This window comes from Oncorhynchus gorbuscha, linkage group LG14 (genome assembly GCF_021184085.1).
Source record: "Oncorhynchus gorbuscha isolate QuinsamMale2020 ecotype Even-year linkage group LG14, OgorEven_v1.0, whole genome shotgun sequence".
In the NCBI taxonomy this organism is placed as follows: Eukaryota; Metazoa; Chordata; class Actinopteri; order Salmoniformes; family Salmonidae; genus Oncorhynchus; species Oncorhynchus gorbuscha.
In genome coordinates, this window is record NC_060186.1 from 20,814,755 (window position 1) to 20,835,389 (window position 20,635).

Sequence of the window (20,635 nt, forward strand, 5' to 3'; positions counted from 1 at the left end):
AGAGCAGCAGCGAGAGAGAGAGGAGAGAGAGAGAAGCAGCGAGAGGGAGAGAGAGAGCAGCAGCGAGAGGGAGAGAGAGAGCGAAGCAAGCAGCGAGGGAGAGAGGGAGAGAGAGAGAGAGAGCAGCGAGAGGGAGAGAGAGAGAAGCAGCGAGAGGGAGAGAGAGAGAGCAGCAAGAGGGAGCAGAGAGAGAGAGCAGCGAGAGGGAGAGAGAGCAGCAGCGAGAGGGGAGAGAGAGCAGCGAGAGAGAGGGAGGCAGAGAGGGAGAGGCAGCGAGAGGGGAGAGAGAGAAGCAGCGAGAGGGAGAGAGAGAGAAGCAGCGAGAGGGAGAGAGAGAGAAGCAGAGGGGAAGAAAGAGAAGCAGCGAGAGGAGAGAGAGAGAGAGCAGCGAGAGGGGGGAGAGAGAGCGAGAGAGAGAGAAGCAGCGAGGGAGAGAGAGAGAGAGCGAGAGGGGGAGAGAGAGCAGCAGCGAGAGGGGGAGAGAGAGAGAAGCAGCGAGAGGGAGAGAGAGAGCAGCAGCGAGAGGGAGAGAGCGAGCAGCAGCAGAGGGGAGAGAGAGAAGCAGCGAGAGGGGAGAGAGAGAAGCAGCGAGGGGAGAGAGAGAGAGAGGGAGAGAGAGAGAGAGCAGCGAGAGGGAGAGAGAGCGAGCAGCGAGAGGGGGAGAGAGAGCAGCGAGGGGAGAGAGAGAGAGCAGCAGCAGCGAGAGGGGGAGAGAGAGAGCAGCAGCGAGAGGGGGAGAGAGAGAGCAGCAGAGAGGGGAGAGAGAGAAGCAGCGAGAGGGAGAGAGAGAGCAGCGAGAGGGAGAGAGAGAGAAGCAGCGAGAGGGGAGAGAGAGAGCAGCGAGAGGGAGAGAGAGCAGCGAGAGGGGGAGAGAGAGAAGCGAGAGGGAGAGAGAGAGCGAGAGGGGAGAGAGAGAGCAGCAGCGAGAGGGAGAGAGAGAGCAGCAGCGAGAGGGTGAGAGAGCGAAACAGGGAGAGAGAGAAGCAGCGAGAGGGAGAGAGCAGCAGCGAGAGGGGAGAGAGAGCAGCAGCAGCGAGAGGGAGAGAGAGAGCAGCGAGAGGAGAGAGAGAGAGCAGCGAGAGGGAGAGAGAGAGAAGCAGCGAGAGGGAGAGAGAGAGAGCAGCGAGAGGGAGAGAGAGAGAAGCAGCGAGAGGGAGAGAGAGAGCAGCGAGAGGGAGAGAGAGAGAAGCAGCGAGAGAGAGAGAGAGAGAGAGAGAGAGAGAAGCAGCGAGAGGGGAGAGAGAGCAGCAGCGAGAGGGAGAGAGAGAGAAGCAGCGAGAGGGAGAGAGAGAGCAGCAGCGAGAGGGAGAGAGAGAGAGCAGCAGCAGCGAGAGGGGGAGAGAGAGAGGAGCGAGAGGGGAAGAGAGAGAAGAGAGGGAGAGAGGAGAGAGCAGCGAGAGGGAGAGAGAGAGAAGCAGCGAGAGGGGAGGAGAGAGAGCGAAACAGGAGAGAGAGAGAGCAGCGAGAGGGGAGAGAGAGCAGCAGCGAGAGGGAGAGAGAGAGAAGCAGCGAGAGGGAGAGAGAGAGAGCAGCAGCAGCGAGAGGGGGAGAGAGAGGGCAGCGAGAGGGGAGAGAGAGAGAGCAGCGAGAGGGAGAGAGAGAGCAGCAGCGAGAGGGAGAGAGAGAGCAGCAGCGAGAGGGGGAGAGAGAGAGCAGCGAGAGGGGGAGAGAGAGAAGCAGCGAGAGGGGGAGAGAGAGAAGCAGCGAGAGGGGAGAGAGAGAGGCAGCGAGAGGGAGAGAGAGAGGGAGAGAGAGAGAAACAGGGAGAGAGAGAGAAGCAGCGAGAGGGGGAGAGAGCAGCAGCGAGAGGAGAGAGAGAGAAGCAGCGAGAGGGAGAGAGAGAGCAGCGAGAGGGAGAGAGAGAGCAGCGAGAGGGGGAGAGAGAGGGGAGAGGGAGAGAGAGCAGCGAGAGGGGAGAGAGCGAGAGGGGGAGAGAGAAGCAGCGAGAGGGAGAGAGAGAGAGAGGGAGAGAGAGCAGCAGCGAGAGGGAGAGAGAGAGCAGCAGCGAGAGGGGGAGAGGAGAGAGAGGCAGCGAGCAGCAGAGGGGGAGAGAGAGAGGCAGCGAGAGGGGGAGAGAGAGAGAGAGAGCAGCGAGAGGGGAGAGAGAGAGCGAGAGGGGAGAGAGAGAGAAGCGAGAGGGAGAGAGAGAGAAGAGGGAGAGAGAAGAAGCAGCGAGAGGGGAGAGAGAGAGGCAGCAGCAGCGAGAGGGAGAGAGAGAGAAGCAGCGAGAGGGAGAGAGAGAGAGCAGCAGCGAGAGGGAGAGAGAGAGCAGCAGCGAGAGGGGAGAGAGGGGGAGAGAGAGGCAGCGAGAGGGGAGAGAGCAAGCAGGCGAGAGAGAGAGAGAGAGAGAGCAGCAGCGAGAGGGAGAGAGAGAGAGCGAGAAGGGGAGAGAGAGAAGCAGCGAGAGGGAGGAGAGAGAGAGCAGCAGCGAGAGGGAGAGAGAGAGCAGCGAGACAGGAGAGAGAGAGCAGCGAGAGGGGGAGAGAGCAGCAGCGAGAGGGAGAGAGAGAGAAGCAGCGAGAGGGAGAGAGAGAGCAGCAGCGAGAGGGGGAGAGAGAGGAGGGGAGAGAGAGAGAGCAGCGCGAGAGGGGGAGAGAGAGAAGCGAGAGGGGAGAGAGAGAAGCAGCGAGAGGGAGAGAGAGAGAGCAGCAGCGAGAGGGAGAAGAGAGAGCAGCGAGAGGGAGAGAGAGAGCAGCGAGAGCAGCAGCGAGAGGGGGAGAGAGAGAGCAGCGAGAGGGAGAGAGAGAGAAGCAGAGAGGGGAGAGAGAGAAGCAGCGAGAGGGGAGAGAGAGAGAAGCAGCGAGAGGGGGAGAGAGAGAGGCAGCGAGAGGAGAGAGAGAGCGAAACAGGGAGGAGAGAGAGAGAAGCAGCGAGAGGGGAGAGAGCAGCAGCGAGAGGGGGAGAGAGCAGCAGCAGGGAGGGAGAGAGAGAGAAGCAGCGAGGGAGGGAGAGAGCGAGAGGGGGAGAGAGAGGGGCAGCGAGAGGGAGAGAGAGAAGCGAGAGGGGAGAGAGAGGGGAGAGGGAGAGAGAGAGCAGCGCGAGAGGGGAGAGAGAAGCAGCGAGAGGGGGAGAGAGAGAGGCAGCGAGAGGGAGAGAGAGAAACAGGGAGAGAGAGAGAGCAGCAGAGAGGGAGAGAGAGAGCAGCAGCGAGAGGGAGAGAGAGAGCAGCAGCGAGAGGGGGAGAGAGAGAGGCAGCGAGAGGGGGAGAGAGAGAAGCAGCGAGAGGGAGAGAGAGAGCGAGAGGGGGAGAGAGAGAAGCAGCGAGAGGGGGAGAGAGAGAAGCAGCAGAGGGAGGGGGAGAGAGAGAAGAGAGCAGCGAGAGGGAGAGAGAGAGGGAGAGAGAGAGAAGCAGCGAGAGGGAGAGAGGAGAGAGCGAGAGGGGGAAGCAGGGAGGGGAGAGAGAGGAGAGAGAGAAGAAGCAGGGAGAGAAGCAGCGAGAGGGGGAAGAGAGAGAAGCAGCAGAGTTAAATTGAGAAACAGTGAGAGGGGGAGAGAGCGAAACAGAGAGAGGGAGAGAAGCAGCGAGAGGGAGAGAGAGAGAAGCAGCAAGAGGGAGAGAGAGGGGAAGAGAGAGAAGCAGAATAATTAAATTGAGAAACCGCGAGAGGGGGAGAGAGCGAAACAGGGAGAGAGAGAGAAGCAGCGAGAGGGGGAGAGAGAAGCAGCGAGAGGGAGAGAGAGAGGGGGAAGCAGCGAGAGGGAGAGAGAGAGAAGCAGCGAGAGGGGGGAGAGAGAGAAGGGGAGAGAGAGAGAGGCAGCGAGAGCGAAGAGGGGAGAGAGAGAGAAGAGAGGGGAGAGAGAGAAGCAGCGAGAGGGGGGAGAGAGAAGCAGCGAGAGGGGAGAGAGAGAAGCAGCGAGAGGGCGCGAGAGAGGGGGAGAGAGAGAGAGCAGCGAAGAGGGGGAGAGAGAGAAGAAGCAGCGAGAGGGGAGAGAGAGAGAGAGGGGGAGAGAGAGAGGGGCAGCGAGAGGGGGAGAGAGAGAGGCGAGAGGGGAGAGAGAGAGAGCGAGAGGGGAGAGAGAGAGAGAAGCAGCGAGAGGGGGAGCGAGAGAGAAGAGAGAAGCAGCGAGAGGGGGAGAGAGAGAAGCAGCGAGAGGGGGAGAGAGAAGCAGCAGAGAGGGGAGAGAGAGAGAGCAGCAGAGAGGGGGAGAGAGAGAGCAGCGAGCGAGAGGGGGAGAGAGAGAGCAGCGAGAGGGGAGAGAGAGAGAGAGAAGCAGCGAGGGAGGAGAGAGAGAAGCAGCGAGAGGGGAGAGAGAGGGGAAGAGAGAGAAGCAGTCAGAGGGAGAGAGAGAGAGTTGGGGAGAGAGAGAGCGCGAGAGGCAGCAGAGAGGGGGAGAGAGCGCAGAGAGGGGGAGCAGAGAGAGAAGTTGCAGCGAGAGGCAGAGAGAGAGAGGGAGAGAGAGCGCAGAGAGGAGAGAGAGGCAGCAGAGCGAGAGAGAGAGAGAGAGCAGCGAGAGGGAGAGAGAAGCAGCGAGAGGGAGAGAGAGAGAGAGGGGCGCGAGAGGCAGAGAGAGAAGAGAGCGCGAGAGGCAGAGAGAGAGAGTTGCGCGAGAGGCAGAGAGAGAGAGAGCAGCGAGAGGCAGAGAGAGAGAGAAGCAGCGAGAGGCAGAGAGAGAAGTTGCAGCGAGAGGCAGAGAGAGAAGAGAGCGCAGGGAGAGGCAGAGAGAAGAGAGAGAAGCAGCAGAGTTAAATTGAGAAACAGAGAGGCAGAGAGTTGCAGCGAGAGGGAGAGAGAGAGAGCAGCAGAGAAGAGAGAGGGAAGAGAGAGAGAAGCAGAATAATTAAATTGAGAAACGCGAGAGGGCAGAGAGAGAGAGCAGCGAGGGGCAGAGAAGTTGAGAGGGAGCGCGAGAGGCAGAGAAGAGAGAAGCAGCGCAGCGAGGAGCAGAGAAGTTGCGCGAGGGGCAGAGAAGTTGCGCGAGGGGGAGAGAGAGAGCAGAGAAGAGAGCAGCGAGAGGAGAGAGAAGCAGCGAGCGCGAGGGGGAGAGAGAGAAGCAGCGAGAGGGGGAGTTGCGCGAGAGGGGAGAGAGAGAAGCCAGAGAAGAGAGCAGCGAGAGGGGAGAGAGAGAAGCCAGAGAAGCAGCGAGAGGGAGAGAGGGGAGAGGCAGAGAGAGAAGCAGTCAGAGGAGAGAGAGAAGTTGCGCGAGAGGCAGAGAGAGAAGTTGCGCGAGAGGCAGAGAGAGAAGTTGCGCGAGAGGCAGAGAGAGAAGTTGCGCGAGAGGCAGAGAGAGAAGTTGCGCGAGAGGCAGAGAAGTTGCGCGAGAGGCAGAGAAGTTGCGCGAGGGGCAGAGAAGTTGCGCGAGGGGCAGAGAAGTTGCGCGAGAGCCAGAGAAGTTGCGCGAGAGCCAGAGAAGTTGCGCGAGAGCCAGAGAAGTTGCGCGAGAGCCAGAGAAGTTGCGCGAGAGCCAGAGAAGTTGCGCGAGAAGGAGAGAGATGAGGAGAGGGGAGAAGGATGACGAAGGAAGGGATGGTCAGATGTAGAGAGAGAGCGAGAGAGTGGCAGAGAAAGAGAGTTAGAGGGAGAGATGGGGAAATGTATTCCTTAATATGGCCCATTAAAGATGTATGATGTGTCCTGGTGCTGAGGCCTGCGTGATTAATAGTGGCATAAAAATAGATTACTCTGCCATCAAATATTTAGTGGCCTGGGAGATTGTCAAAATTGTACAATTTGAAAGCAGAGTGAGGCCGTTTCAGCAAGAATGCCTGGTTATTTTAAGAGGGAGGGGGAGAAAAGAAGGATGGGATGGAAGGAGGGACGTTGAGGATAGGAGAGGAAGGAGGGAGGATAAATGCTGTAATAACCCTTAGAGGAATACGGGAGGGATATGTGAGGAAAGAGACGATTATGGTTTGTCAGGTTTCACTGTAAGCTGACCTGTGTGTGTGTGTGTGTGTGTGTGTGTGTGTGTGTGTGTGTGTGTGTGTGTGTGTGTGTGTGTGTGTGTGTGTGTGTGTGTGTGTGTGTGTGTGTGTGTGTGTGTGTGTGTGTGTGTGTGTGTGTGTGTGTGTGTGCGCGCGTGCGTGTGTGCGCGTGCGTGTGTGTTCTCAGGTGATATCGGGATTGGGGTCATGTCCTCTGGCTGCTGAACATGCTCTCACTGCTTCCCTAGAGGTAAGACACACTCGTCTCCTCCCATACTGATCTACTCTTTTCCTCTCTCTACTCCTCCTCCTCTCATCTCTACCCCTCACGTGTACAAGGAGTATATTGTACACGCGACTTTCACCCCCCTTTGTCCCCCAAAAGGAGGGGGAAAAGTCCGAATTGTGGAATCAAAACAGGAAAATAAGGTTAAAAAGACATGAAAACGTCTTCCGTTGTGGACACCGTGCATCTTTTGAGTTCAAAAAAAGAACATCTTCCCCTCTTCTTTCTCTCTCCATTCTATCTGATGTGCAGATGGTTGTGGATTATGATTGGGCACTTTTGGAACTGAGTTATGGAAACCAAATATTGGCATTACTGCTGCACCACCCTCTGGGAGGTAAAAGGGTAAACACACTGAATGGAGTGTGTCCACTCTTCTTTGGCAGTCACTCGCTTTTTCTCACAAAGTTATTTTGTGGTAACTGGGAAAACGGTCGGAGGCTTGTTTCTCTCTGCTTTCCGCCAATCCCACACGCCACACACAACGGAGGGGACATTGTTAACTTTAGAGAGGAGATCTGAACAGAGATCTGGTTATCTATTGTTGGCAGGGGCTTAGCTGACTAGCACACAAACACACACAAACAAACACACACACACTGGGTCAGGTCTATTGAGTTTAGATTGATCTAAAGATGGACGATAAACTGGCGGCACCACTCCGAACCCCACGACCGACACACACACACACATGCCCAAACACACAACCAGTCTCACACACACACACACATGCCCAAACACACAACCAGTCTCACACACACACATGCCCAAACACACAACCAGTCTCACACACACACACACATGCCCAAACACACAACCAGTCTCACACACACACACACATGCCCAAACACACAACCAGTCTCACACACACACACACATGCCCAAACACACAACCAGTCTCACACACACACACACATGCCCAAACACACAACCAGTCTCACACACACACACACATGCCCAAACACACAACCAGTCTCACACACACACACACATGCCCAAACACACAACCAGTCTCACACACACACACACATGCCCAAACACACAACCAGTCTCACACACACACACACATGCCCAAACACACAACCAGTCTCACACACACACACACACATGCCCAAACACACAACCAGTCTCACACACACACATGCCCAAACACACAACCAGTCTCACACACACACATGCCCAAACACACAACCAGTCTCACACACACATGCCCAAACACACAACCAGTCTCACACACACACACACATGCCCAAACACACAACCAGTCTCACACACACACACACATGCCCAAACACACAACCAGTCTCACACACACACACACATGCCCAAACACACAACCAGTCTCACACACACACACACATGCCCAAACACACAACCAGTCTCACACACACACACACATGCCCAAACACACAACCAGTCTCACACACACACACACATGCCCAAACACACAACCAGTCTCACACACACACACACATGCCCAAACACACAACCAGTCTCACACACACACACACACATGCCCAAACCCACAACCAGTCTCACACACACACACACACATGCCCAAACACACAACCAGTCTCACACACACACACACATGCCCAAACACACAACCAGTCTCACACACACACACACATGCCCAAACACACAACCAGTCTCACACACACACACACATGCCCAAACACACAACCAGTCTCACACACACACACACATGCCCAAACACACAACCAGTCTCACACACACACATGCCCAAACACACAACCAGTCTCACACACACACATGCCCAAACACACAACCAGTCTCACACACACACATGCCCAAACACACAACCAGTCTCACACACACACACACATGCCCAAACACACAACCAGTCTCACACACACACACACATGCCCAAACACACAACCAGTCTCACACACACACACACATGCCCAAACACACAACCAGTCTCACACACACACACACATGCCCAAACACACAACCAGTCTCACACACACACACACATGCCCAAACACACAACCAGTCTCACACACACACACACATGCCCAAACACACAACCAGTCTCACACACACACACACATGCCCAAACACACAACCAGTCTCACACACACACACACACACATGCCCAAACCCACAACCAGTCTCACACACACACACACACATGCCCAAACACACAACCAGTCTCACACACACACACACATGCCCAAACACACAACCAGTCTCACACACACTTCTAGAGTGCACTGCAAATGTCCGCGTATCAGCAAATCACATTCAGCCAAGATGACCAGCAGCCACCTGTCTGTTTGGGTTGCTTGGCAATGGCAGACTTAAGCCAATCAGGTGTGTCCCTGTGGAGACGGTGTCCTTCAGCAACACACCTGGCCTGCAGATGCAAGCAGTTATGGTAATGTTTGTTCAGTTCATGTGTCCACTGATATTTGAGATGTCATTGTCTGACTGAGTTGTTTCAAAGTTATGACACAACCCTTTTGAATGCCTTATTAAATGATGCACTGCCTTGTGTGCGTTTAGGGAGTACAGGCTCTGATGACCAGTGCAGTACAGCCTCTCCTGCTGTCGGTCAGTGACTCCATCATCATCACTATGCATCTGGAAGACTTCTCTGGGTCAGTATACACACACACTTTAAGACACCTCAAGCTAGTCGCCCCCTAGGAGTACGGTTGGGGTTTCTAGGAGTACGGTTGGGGTTTCTAGGAGTAAGGTTGGGGTTTCTAGGAGTAAGGTTGGGGTCTCTAGGGGTAAGGTTGGGGTTTCTAGGAGTACGGTTGGGGTTTCTAGGGGTACGGTTGGGGTTTCTATGAGTACGGTTGGGGTTTCTAGGAGTAAGGTTGGGGTTTCTAGGAGTAAGGTTGGGGTTTCTAGGAGTAAGGTTGGGGTTTTCTAGGAGTAAGGTTGGGGTTTTCTAGGAGTAAGGTTGGGGTTTTCTAGGAGTAAGGTTGGGGTTTCTAGGAGTAAGGTTGGGGTTTCTAGGAGTAAGGTTAGGGTTTACAGGTGGGCTTGGTGACATACTGCTACAGAGCTTTATGTGTGACAATAAGTTATCTGTGAAGCTATGATCTGATTGTCTGTGTTCCACCTGGCTCTAAACAGAATCTGTTGCTAATTTACATTTACAGTGTTTCTCTCTTTCCCCTGAGCTTGTGTTGTAACACAAGAATGACATTTACACACTCATACGCACGTCCCCACACTATCTATCTACTGTTCTACACACACCGCTCTGCTTTTGTATATTATCCTGTGTGTGTGTGTGTGTGTGTGTGTGGTGGGTGGGTGGGTGGGTGGGTGTGTGTGTATGTTGTCTCTTCAGCCCCCTGTCCAAATGGCCTTTCATGGTCAGATAAACACAATGTGGATGAACTCACCCCTGCCCCCTTTCTCCCCAACAAATACACTTGCGCGCACACACACTTGAGGGAGTTCCTTGCAGAGGGAGCTCCTTGCAGTGATCTTAAAACTAGTTGTAAAACCCACTCACCCTGTTCCCCACACACACACACACGTCCTCTGAGTGAAGTCTTGGTCTCGCTACCATCCCAGTCTCTCTGATCCATTGACCGTTTCCCAGATATAAAGCGTAGGGACACCCTCTAGCAGAGTAGCTGTTGCAGGATTTTAGTCACCGCGGCATTATTGACGTGTTAAAAAAAAAGACTGAGGGATTTAATTTTGTAAAAAGGTCAAGTCTGAATCACCAAGCATCCATACAATGCCAGCCAAGGCAATAGCCCAGTGAAACCTAGATGTGAGACCAGCAGCTCACTTGTATGTGTGTGTACACACAAGTAGAACCAGTCTAGACTATATAATTAGCAATGAATTTAATACGATGTCTATGGTCTAGACCAGCGGTTCCCAAACTGTGGGGCGGGCCCTCTAGGTGGGGTGGCGGGGTCCGGCTTTCTACCTACTCCTGAAAGTTGTAATAGTAGAATGCACAAGGTGACATGTTTAAACTGGTTAGTGCATCATCAGTTCCTCTTGTCGTATCAGTCATTACATACCTCAGAGAGCTCGTTACAATAGCGTTTTCCAGCTGGGTCTTTTTAGCCCATGGATTTATTTATTTTTTGTAATGTTCGAGACACTCAAATATAACGAGTACACATTAGACATGGCAAAATGTATAGAATTGCAGGAAATAATCTTTTAAACCTGCTAAATGTTCTCCCTGCTAACAAGAGGGGTGTGAACAGAGCTTGTGCCAATAGAAATAGACGTGGTCTGTGCAGGGGGGGGGGTTCCAAAGCTGGAAGTGGGGCCTGAGTAAAAAGTTTTAGAAACCCTTGGTTTAGACCCTCTACACTTGAATTCAGATATTCTCCTTCCATTCATATTAGCCAGACTCGTCTCTGTACAATAGAGAGGCTCCCAATGGACCTGTAGACTCCGTTAGTCTTGGGGCTTTGCAGTCACGACACAGACACAGAAACACACACACACACACAGCTAGCAGGGTCCCGTTAGACAGAGCCACACAAAGGGTCCCTGCGTCAGTACTGTAGCCTCCTGCCGCTGGCTAAATGTTATCGGCCCCTGGCACACGCTGGTTATTCTGTCACGGCCATACATACAGAGACCGAGAGCTCAGATTGACATTCAGCACTCTGAATACAAACTAGCCTGCTCTGCGCTCTCTGATCTTGCACAGACAAGGGCCTGCTGGGACCTAGCCGACTCGCAGCACACACATACACACATTTGCATAAACAAACACATTCAGTAACACGCATAGGTTTAGTGTGTAGTCACTCAAGCATTGTGGGTCAATGGCCTGAGGTTCAAGGTTATGAGTCAGGCCCTTAGTCTGTGACCTATACTAACCATAGGGTGTGTTTGTGTTCTATATATGTCACTGTGTCCAGGGCTATGTCCTCCTCCGTGGAAGACGGACGTGCCCTGCTCCCGAGACCTACAGGGCTTCGTGTGCCGTGCGATGGCGGACGACTTCCGCCACTTCCAGTGTGTCGACTTCACATACGACAACACGGAGAGCATCGCCCGGCGCTGCATCACACTGTTCATCTGCCACGCCACTGTTCATCCGCCACGCCACTACTGCGCCCCCTAGGGGAGGGAGGCAAGATGAGACTGGCGGGCTGACTTCGCTCAGGTGAGGAGAAGGGCTGTATGTGAGGGTGTTATCAGTGTCTCTCTCCGTGTCTGCCTCCGGCTCTCCCTCGCTGTTTGCCAGTCTGTTGGGTGTTCTGTGCATCTTGAAGTTCACCCAGTAGCTCTCTATTCGTGTTCTCGCGGTGCTATTTCTTCTCTGTGTTTTTAGATGGACCTGGCCTGTCGCTCCTCTCTGTAGGAGAGTGTCTGAGCTGGGGGAAACCCTGCCGCCTGCTGAGATCGTTCCGGTATGTTATTACATCTGTTATTATGTCACACCTACTCCTGTTACACCTTTGATGAGATGGGGAACGCCTCAACAGCAGCGGTCGTTTCCAGAGTGGATCTTAATGAAGATGTTAGTCATTATTGGAGGGTTAGAGAGCTGTAATTCTCCCCGCCGTCTGCCTCTGTCTCTACTTAGACGCGAGGAGAATGGTTTAAAGATAATGGGTAAAGGCTAATGGTATAACATAATGAACATGTTATTTCGGGCTAGACACCTCAATGTATACAAGACATTTTGTGTGTGTGTTGTTAGGGACCCGCTGTTCCAGAACAGTGAGCTGATAGCAGTCCAGCCGTGGGGGATCTGATTCCATACAGCACCCTGCTACACTTCCTTTTCACCAGAGCTCAAATCACCTCACCAGGTACACACACCGACACACACTATATATACAAAAGTATGTGGACACCCCTTCAAATGAGTGGATTCGGCTATTTCAGCCACACCTGTTGCTGACAGTGGTGTATAAAATCGAGCACACAGCCTTACGATCTCCATAGACAGACATCGGCAGTAGAATGGCCATACTGAAGAGCTCAGTGACTTTCAATGTGGCACCGTCATAGGATGCCACCGTTCCAACAAGTCAGTTCATCAAATTTCTGCCCTGCTAGAACTGCCCCGGTCAACTGTAAGTGCTGTTATTGTGAAGTGGAAACGTCTATGAGCGGCAATGGCTCAGCCGCAAAGTGGTAGGCCACACGAGCTCACAGAATGGGACCGCTGAGTGATGAAGTGAATAGCGTGTAAAAATCTTCTGTCCTCGGTTGCAACACTGACTAACGAGTTTCAAACTGCCTCTGGAAGAAAGGTCGGCACAAGACCTGTTCGTTGGAAGCTTCATGAAATGGGCTTCCATGGCCGACCAGCACCACACAAGCCTAAGATCACCATGCGCAAAGCCAAGCGCTGGCTGGAGTGGTGTAAAGCTCGCCGCCATTGGACTCTGGAGTAGTGGAAACACGTTCTCTGGAGTGATGAATCACGGTTCACTATCTGGCAGTCTGACGAACTAATCTGGGTTTGGCGGATGCCAGGAGAAAGTTTGGCGGAGGAGGAATAATGGTCTGGGGCTGTTTTTCATGATTCGGGGTAGGCCCTTTAGCTCCAGTGAAGAGAAATCAACGCTACAGCATACAATTATATTCTAGACGATTCTGTGCTTCCAAATTTGTGGCAACAGTTTGGGGTAGGCTCTTTGCTGTTTCAGCATTACAATGCCCCTGTACACAAAACGAGGTCCATACAGAAATGGTTTGTCGAGATCGGTGTTGAAGAACTTGACTGGCCTGCACAGAGCCCTGACCTCAACCCCATCGAACATCTTCGGGATGAATTGGAACGCTGACTGCAAGCCAGGCCTAATCGCCCAACTTGTGACTGAATGGAAGCAGGTCCCTACAGAAATGTTCCAACATCTAGTGAAAAGCCTTTCCAGAAGAGTGGAGGCTGTTATGGCAGCAAAAGGGGGACCAACTCCATATTAATGCCCATGATTTTGGAATGAGATGTTCGACGAGCAGGTGTCCACATACTTTTGGTCATGTAGTGTACCTACACACACTCCTATACACACTTATCTATTCTGCTTCCAACCATCATTATCTTAACTTTGTATTAATTCTTCCTCTTCTACAGAGAGCAGAGTGGTCCATCGCTCGCTACTCCCAGTGGCTGGATGACCACCCTTCAGAGAGAGACCGCCTTACACTCATTAGGTTACTGCAGGAGAACGACAAAAGTCTTACAGCCTTTGAGACAGCTTTGTTGGGTTGTTTGGTATCACTCAGAGGAGTGAGTGAGCACCCTCTTGTGGTAAAATGATGAAATTCCTATCAGTTCTATTGGGTAGTGTGTCTTTAGTAATGCCATCTCCTTCTCCTTCTGTGTGCTAGGGGTGCTCTGGAGGCCGACATGCAGAGTGTGAGGGCACGTCAGGGGAAGGAGTTTGCCCCTGTCTACCCCATCATGGTCCAGCTGCTGCAGAGGGCCAGCAGCGGAGCCCAGCACCTGAGGGAACTACAGCTCGCATGATGCAACTGTCTGCACTTCACATGGGCATGGAGAACGGCTCAGTGAAGAACACATCCCAATATTATGAATGTTATGACTATAGAATTAGTAGATGTCTGTCATGGCTATGAAAATCCTTTGGCTTTTTTTTATGGGCCACCCAACAGGAGTTTCCATTGAAATGACTGTCAGTGTTGCTCGTTTCTATGGATGTGATGAGCAGCAATTCAAACGGAAAACTACCCACAATATTGTATGAAAAAGTCTGTTCTGCTAATTCTATGGCTATGCCACAGAGGGCAGCACAAGGGGCAGTTACCTGTGCTTCTTACTAGTGAATGGGAAATACACGCTAGCTAGTTATGGTTAACCTAATTCTGTACTATTAAATGCTTTATGGTGAATGATTGATGGGCTGTATTCAAATCCATATTAAAGCGTCATTTTAATTTCAAGGCAATGTTCCTGCCGTTAGTGGAGACTGCATTCACGGTAAACGGTGTCGGTTCAGAGTGTGCTATCTGGGTTGAATAAAGCCCTTAGTCTATTACACATAGCTCTTTCCCCTGTCTGGGCTATAGAACTGTTCATATGTTGTCTTATTTCATGAGGTCCTGTCGATGTTAAGCTCTAACTTTGTGGTTATAATAAAACGAGAAGTTAAACAAGTTGTGAAGGCTTGTATCTTGAGCCATGCAACATGTCTTGATGATTAAAATGACTGACCTCCAGAAGAAGTCCAGTATAAATAAAGTCAAATAATATAACGGCCTTACAGGTAGGTATTATATGCATGTTGCAACCCACATGGGTGCCAGTTCAGACTTTTGTCCAATCTTACATTTAAGTGATCTTTAAATATGAGAGGTGCACTAGGATAGGAAGATGCTTTTTCTCAAAGGTGGTATATTTATAGCCCTGGTTACACCTTGCATTAATTGTGTTTTTCGTGATCTGATCAAGATGGTTCAAGGTTTACACATGGTGTATTCATTAATGCAAACCGTTTGCAACAAATGAGCACAAAAAGTATCTTGCTATTTAATGTCCATTCTGTTATGGAACTGTCATCACTCAGTACCCACAAGGCAAAAGGTACAAGATTAGGGAAAATATTTCCACAGCTTTATTTGTACATGCTTCATTGGGAATGAAGTAATTACACTGACACAAACAGACAAATACAGCAAGTAGTCTTTAAACGGGCCACTTCCATTGGTTGACAGGAGGCTCTTCAATCAGTGGTTCCCATGGTTTCCACTCTGCCATCTTCCTGGATAGAGCCAACTCGCACTCAGCCTGGAGGGAAGAGGAAATGAGTGGGTCAGATAAGGCAAGAGATGTATGATAAATGAGGAAGAGGAGGGAGATAGTATGTGGGAAGTTTTTGTAGCCGTGGTTACAACTTCCATTAACATGGCTGTCGTCATCCGATCTAGATTTGTTGCATCTACACACGGTAATAAAATGGGATTCTTATCTGCCTACTTCGTATTGTGACCAGATTCCCCGGTCCCTCCCTGTTGGCAAATTAATTTGACCTACCGTTATGACAGAAAACAGCACGCTTTTATAATCAATAGGTTTATACTCATCATTACAGCCTACTTTTGTTATCCAATGATTTAAGACTGGGCGTAACAGACTACTATTTCGATAACCTCGACTTGTCCAATATTCAGAGAATCTCTCCAATCCCTAAAAACGTCACAACACAAACAATTTGAATATCTGGATGCGTGTACAAAATACTATTATTGCACAGTAAGTTAGAGTAGGCTACAAAGTGCATCTCTGAATGGCGCAACGCATTATCCAAATAAGTCAGGATATGGTTGTTCATTACGCATCGATGTTTACATACATATTGTAAATAACCTTTAGTATAGGCCTAAACAATATTAAAGGAATAAAAAAGCAACATGCTGGGAGAATGACCGTGGTTTAGTTTCCTCCAAATCATTGATAATTCACTAACGGTACCTCAATTATATAAAACCTATAGCAAGACGTGGTCAAATTATGAAAATGCATGGATAAAAGTAGCAATCTATAAAAAGTGCAAAGGAGCAAGCATGTTCTGCCTTACTATTATTCAACCATGCTGGTCATTTATGAACATTTGAACATCTTGGCCACGTTCTGTTATAATCTCCACCCGGCACAGCCAGAAGAGGACTGGCCACCCCACATATGCTCTCTCTAATTCTCTCTTTTCTCTCTCTCGGAGGACCTGAGCCCTAGGACCGTGCCCCAGGACTACCTGACATGATGGCTCCTTGCTGTCCCCAGTCCACCTGACTGTGCTGCTGCTCCAGTTTCAACTGTTCTGCCTTATTATTATTTGACCATGCTGGTCATTTATGAACATTTGAACATCTTGGTCATGTTCTGTTATAATCTCTACCCGGCACAGCCAGAAGAGGACTGGCCACCCCACATAGCCCGGTTCCTCTCTAGGTTTCTTCCTAGGTTTTGGCCTTTCTAGGGAGTTTTTCCTAGCCACCGTGCTTTTACACCTGCATTGTTTGCTGTTTGGGGTTTTAGGCTGGGTTTCTGTACAGCACTTTGAGATATCAGCTGATGTACGAAGGGCTATATAAATAAATTTGATTTGATTTGATGTAAAGCAAAGGCTTTATAAAGGAACAGAGTCAATCTAAAAGTAGCCTGAAGAGTCCTTCGTAATTGAAGCCTACACTAGCCTATTTTACAGTAACCTGAAGAGTCCTTCGTAATTGAAGTCTACACTAGCCTATTGGACAGTAGTCTGAAGAGTCCTTCGTAATTGAAGTCTACACTAGCCTATTGGACAGTAGCCTGAAGAGTCCTTCGTAATTGAAGTCTACACTAGCCTATTGGACAGTAGCCTGAAGAGTCCTTCATAATTGAAGTCTACACTAGCCTATTTTACAGTAACCTGAAGAGTCCTTCGTAATTGAAGCCTACAATAGCCTATTGGACAGTAACCTGAAGAGTCCTTCGTAATTGAAGTCTACACTAGCCTATTGGACAGTAGCCTGAAGAGTCCTTCGTAATTGAAGTCTACACTAGCCTATTTTACAGTAACCTGAAGAGTCCTTCGCAATTTAAGTCTACACTAGCCTATTGGACAGTAGCCTGAAGATATTGGACAGTAGCCTGAAGAGTCCTTCGTAATTGAAGTCTACACTAGCCTATTGGACAGTAGCCTGAAGAGTCCTTCGTAATTGAAGCCTACACTAGCCTATTGGACAGTAGCCTGAAGAGTCCTTCGTAATTGAAGTCTACACTAGCCTATTTTACAGTAACCTGAAGAGTCCTTCGCAATTTAAGTCTACACTAGCCTATTGGACAGTAGCCTGAAGAGTCCTTCATAATTGAAGCCTACACTAGCCTATTGGAGAGTAGCCTCGCTCATACTTAGGCTACAGAAAGCTATGCGCCTCAACGCATCAGTTTGGAAATCTTCTGCACTTTATTGACATCCGAAAAGGACTGCATTATAACATCCCTGTATTATGTTCATATCTGATAACTGAAATGGACTATTCACCACCTGCCCACCGTTCATTCTGGCTAGGTACAGGGGGAACATTAGGCCTATATATACACTGCTCTCTTCTGCTCCATCATAGTCAGTCACTGCATGCATCCCCAACACCTTAAAGTCTGCTATTACAGTCCTTGGCCTTTCTGTAGCCTATGATGTTTTCAAATATTGTATTTTGGCCTGGCAATAGATGTGAGAACCCTTTTTCTCTCATTCGGGACAATATCTCTTAAACATATTTTTCTATATGTCAATTTTAAGCAGAGCTGGACGCGGTATTGGACTGTGGCATATCCGACCACAGTGCCAGTTGGCACTTGGTTTCTAAAGTCCATGATCTTAATTCAACTGTTTGCTATTTTCTGAGGGGGCGGGACAACCATGACGTTGGCCAAATTTATACGCTTTTGTTATCCGGATTTGTTTACACTTCAAGGATATCCGCACAAGATGCCTCTTCAACTACCTCCGGAGGTGGTCAGGAAGATATAATCACAATGTGTCTACACCAGTCAACTTATGTGGGCACAACCAGAATTTGGACATGATCAGGACAACGGACGCATGTAGACACCAGGTGTAAACGTGGCTAGAGAAAGCAACTGCAATGAAAAGAGTGAGGCTCCTCTCTGTACCTGGTGAATGACCTCCTCGATCTGACCACAGTTGATTTTCTTCTCTAGTTTCTCCACATCAGGCTCCTTTCAATTGAAATGAAGAAAGACAATGAAATGATCTATGTGGATTGAAACACAGATGCCATTCCAAACAATGTCTCGTAACATGATATCATAAATATAAAAGTCAACAAGGGGGATTAACTCACAGAAGTTCATACAGGTTCAAGCTAATACATGAAATCACAGTCACAATGAGAGCTGGTAGGAAGAGTTCTACTCTGTTAAACTTCACCTGACCCTAGATGTGAGGATGGTTGGAGTGTAAACTTACGGCTTTGATAAGGTCAAAGCGGTCATTGACAAGCTGTTCTGTGTACTTTCTGTAGGCTGCGTCCTGAGGGATGACCTGGAGAGACGCCAGGATCTTACTGTACAAGATCCTCAGGCGCTTGAGGGGACACACGCATATACCGTTACATTATCATAACAAAGTAGGCGTGGTCCACTACTGCTGTTTATGGCCATTACTGGAGACTCACCTCATGAGGGTTGTGGGACACGGCCAGTCCCACCAAGCCTGTTGTCTGGGGAAAATATGACACACAATGAGCATAATAGCTAGCTAGCACGCGAGACTACATAGTTTGCTAACGTTAGTAATCTCCTGGGTAAAATAGTCATACGGCACTCAGAAGGAAGGTGGAACATTACAGAACATATGGATAAAACGTCATGTACCTTTGAGTTCGTATCGTGTCAGCCATCTAAATTGGCTATATTTACTTCACAACGGACAAGCCCCTGGCCTAGGTAACTAACCCTGACATAGCAGATCAAAGTATATATCCACGAACCCTCCAGCAAATGAGCAAGCTAGCTAAGTTTGTTAGCTAGGAGACGAGCCAGTCTAGCAGCTAGCTGACACGCATGCTTGTCAATAGGAAGCGACAAAAGCTCATATCAATTGTAAAGTGACAGTAAACTAACTGAATAAACAAAAGCATCATCATAATATGACCTCGACTCGTACCTTTTTCAGAACGCCAGCCATGATTATGGGCGCTACGGATTCTGGGTCACTTCTGTCGAATAAAAATGACGTCAACATGTCCTCGTTTTTTTCAAAATAAAAGCTCATCATGTTTGATTGTGTAGTAAGTACAGTCGTGGCCAAAAGTTTTGAGATTGACACAAATATTAATTTCCACAAAGTTTGCTGCTTCCGTGTCTTTAGATATTTTTGTCAGATGTTAGTATGGAATACTGAAGTACAATTACAAGCATTTCATGTGTCAAAGGCTTTTATTGACAATTACCTGAAATTGATGCAAAGAGTCAATATTTGCAGTGTTGACCCTTCTTTTTCAAGACCTCTGCAATCCGCCCAGACATGCTGTCAGTTAACTTCTGGGCCACATCCTGACTGATGGCAGTCCATTCTTGCATAATCAATGCTTGAAGTTTGTTAGAATTTGTGAGTTTTTGTTTGTCCACCGCCTCTTGAGGAATGACCACAAGTTCTCAATGGGATTAAGGTCTGGGGAGTTTCCTGGCCATGGACCCAAAATATTGATGTTTTGTTCCCCGAGCCACTTAGTTATCACTTTTGCCTTATGGCAAGGTGCTCCATCATGCTGGAAAGGGCATTGTTCGTCACCAAACTGTTCCTGGATGGTTGGGAGAAGTTGCTCTCGGAGGATGTGTTGGTACCATTCTTTATTCATGGCTATGTTCTTAGGCAAAGTTGCGAGTGAGCCCACTCCCTTGCCTGAGAAACAACCCCAAACATGAATGGTCTCAGGATGCTTTACTGTTGGCATGACACAGGACTGATGGTAGTGCTCACCATGTCTTCTCCGTACAAGCTTTTTTCCAGATGCCCCAAACAATCGGAAAGGGGATTCATCAGAGAAAATTATGTTACCCCAGTCCTCAGCAGTCCAATCCCTGTACCTTTTGCAGAATATCAGTCTGTCCCTGATGTTTTTCCTGGGGAGAATTGGCTTCTTTGCTGCCCTTCTTGACACCAGGCCATCCTCCAAAAGTCTTCGCCTCACTGTGCGTGCAGATGCACTCACACCTGCCTGCTGCCATTCCTGAGCAAGCTCAGTACTGGTGGTGCCCCAATCCCGCAGCTGAATCAACTTTAGGGACGGTCCTAGCGCTTGCTGGACTTTCTTGGGTGCCCTGAAGCCTTCGACACAACAATTGAACCGCTCTCCTTGAAATTCTTGATGATCTGATAAATGGTTGATGTAGGTGCAATCTTACTGGCAGCAATATCCTTGCCTGTGAAGACCTTTTTGTGCAAAGCAATGATGACGGTGGCACGTGTTTCCTTGCAGGTAACCATGATTGACAGAGGAAGAACAATGATTCCAAGCACCACCCTCCTTTTGAAGCTTCCAGTCTGTTATTTGAACTCAACACTCACACCTGTGTTAACGAGAGAATCACTGACATGATGACAGCTGGTCCTTTTGTGGCAGGGCTGAAATGCAGTGGAACTGTTTTTTGGGGATTCAGTTCATTTGCATGGCAAATAGGGACTTTGCAATTAATTGCAATTCATTTGATCACTCTTCATAACATTCTGGAGTATATGCAAATTGCCATCATACAAACTGAGGCAGCAGACTTTGTGAAAATTTATATTTGTGTCATTCTCAAAACTTTTGGCCACGACTGTAGACATGAGTCATCTTATTCAGTAACCTAAATACATATTATTTATTAATGGATCCTACAATACATGTTCAATGATTAGATTGGAAAAATAAGTATTACAAATGGTAATTTAAAAGCATTTGAAGTGGGTACACTACACATACTTGCAATATCAAAATAATGTAGGACTTGTGTCCTGTAAACCGGACAGCCTGTCTATACTGTATGGCTC

At 49.5% G+C, this 20,635-nt stretch overlaps 1 protein-coding gene and 1 pseudogene across 1 annotated transcript; one reads left to right on the forward strand and one right to left on the reverse strand.

Moving 5' to 3' along the window:
- Positions 1 to 14,205, forward strand: part of LOC123995502 — a 119,890-nt pseudogene extending 105,685 nt beyond the window's left edge.
- Positions 14,206 to 14,680: 475 nt separating this feature from the next.
- Positions 14,681 to 18,875, reverse strand: LOC123995646 (NADH dehydrogenase [ubiquinone] 1 alpha subcomplex subunit 5-like). The gene is made up of 5 exons (XM_046299297.1): positions 18,767 to 18,875; positions 18,276 to 18,320; positions 18,068 to 18,184; positions 17,752 to 17,817; positions 14,681 to 14,883 (listed from the first exon to the last, which is right to left on the reverse strand). Exons 1-5 carry the CDS (start codon positions 18,872 to 18,874, stop codon positions 14,782 to 14,784), a joined length of 438 nt encoding a protein of 145 aa, XP_046155253.1. The 5' UTR covers position 18,875; the 3' UTR covers positions 14,681 to 14,781.
- Between the last annotated feature and the right edge of the window lie 1,760 nt (positions 18,876 to 20,635).

Excerpts from the sequence above, each read along its gene's own strand:
- LOC123995646 (XM_046299297.1), bottom strand. The coding sequence starts at position 18,874 with ATGAGCTTTTATTTTGAAAAAAACGAGGACATGTTGACGTCATTTTTA. Across the intron at positions 18,321-18,766 it reads TGGCTGGCGTTCTGAAAAAG|ACAACAGGCTTGGTGGGACT; the intron begins GTACGAGTCGAG and ends TATTTTCCCCAG. Across the intron at positions 18,185-18,275 it reads TGTCCCACAACCCTCATGAG|CGCCTGAGGATCTTGTACAG; the intron begins GTGAGTCTCCAG and ends TGTCCCCTCAAG.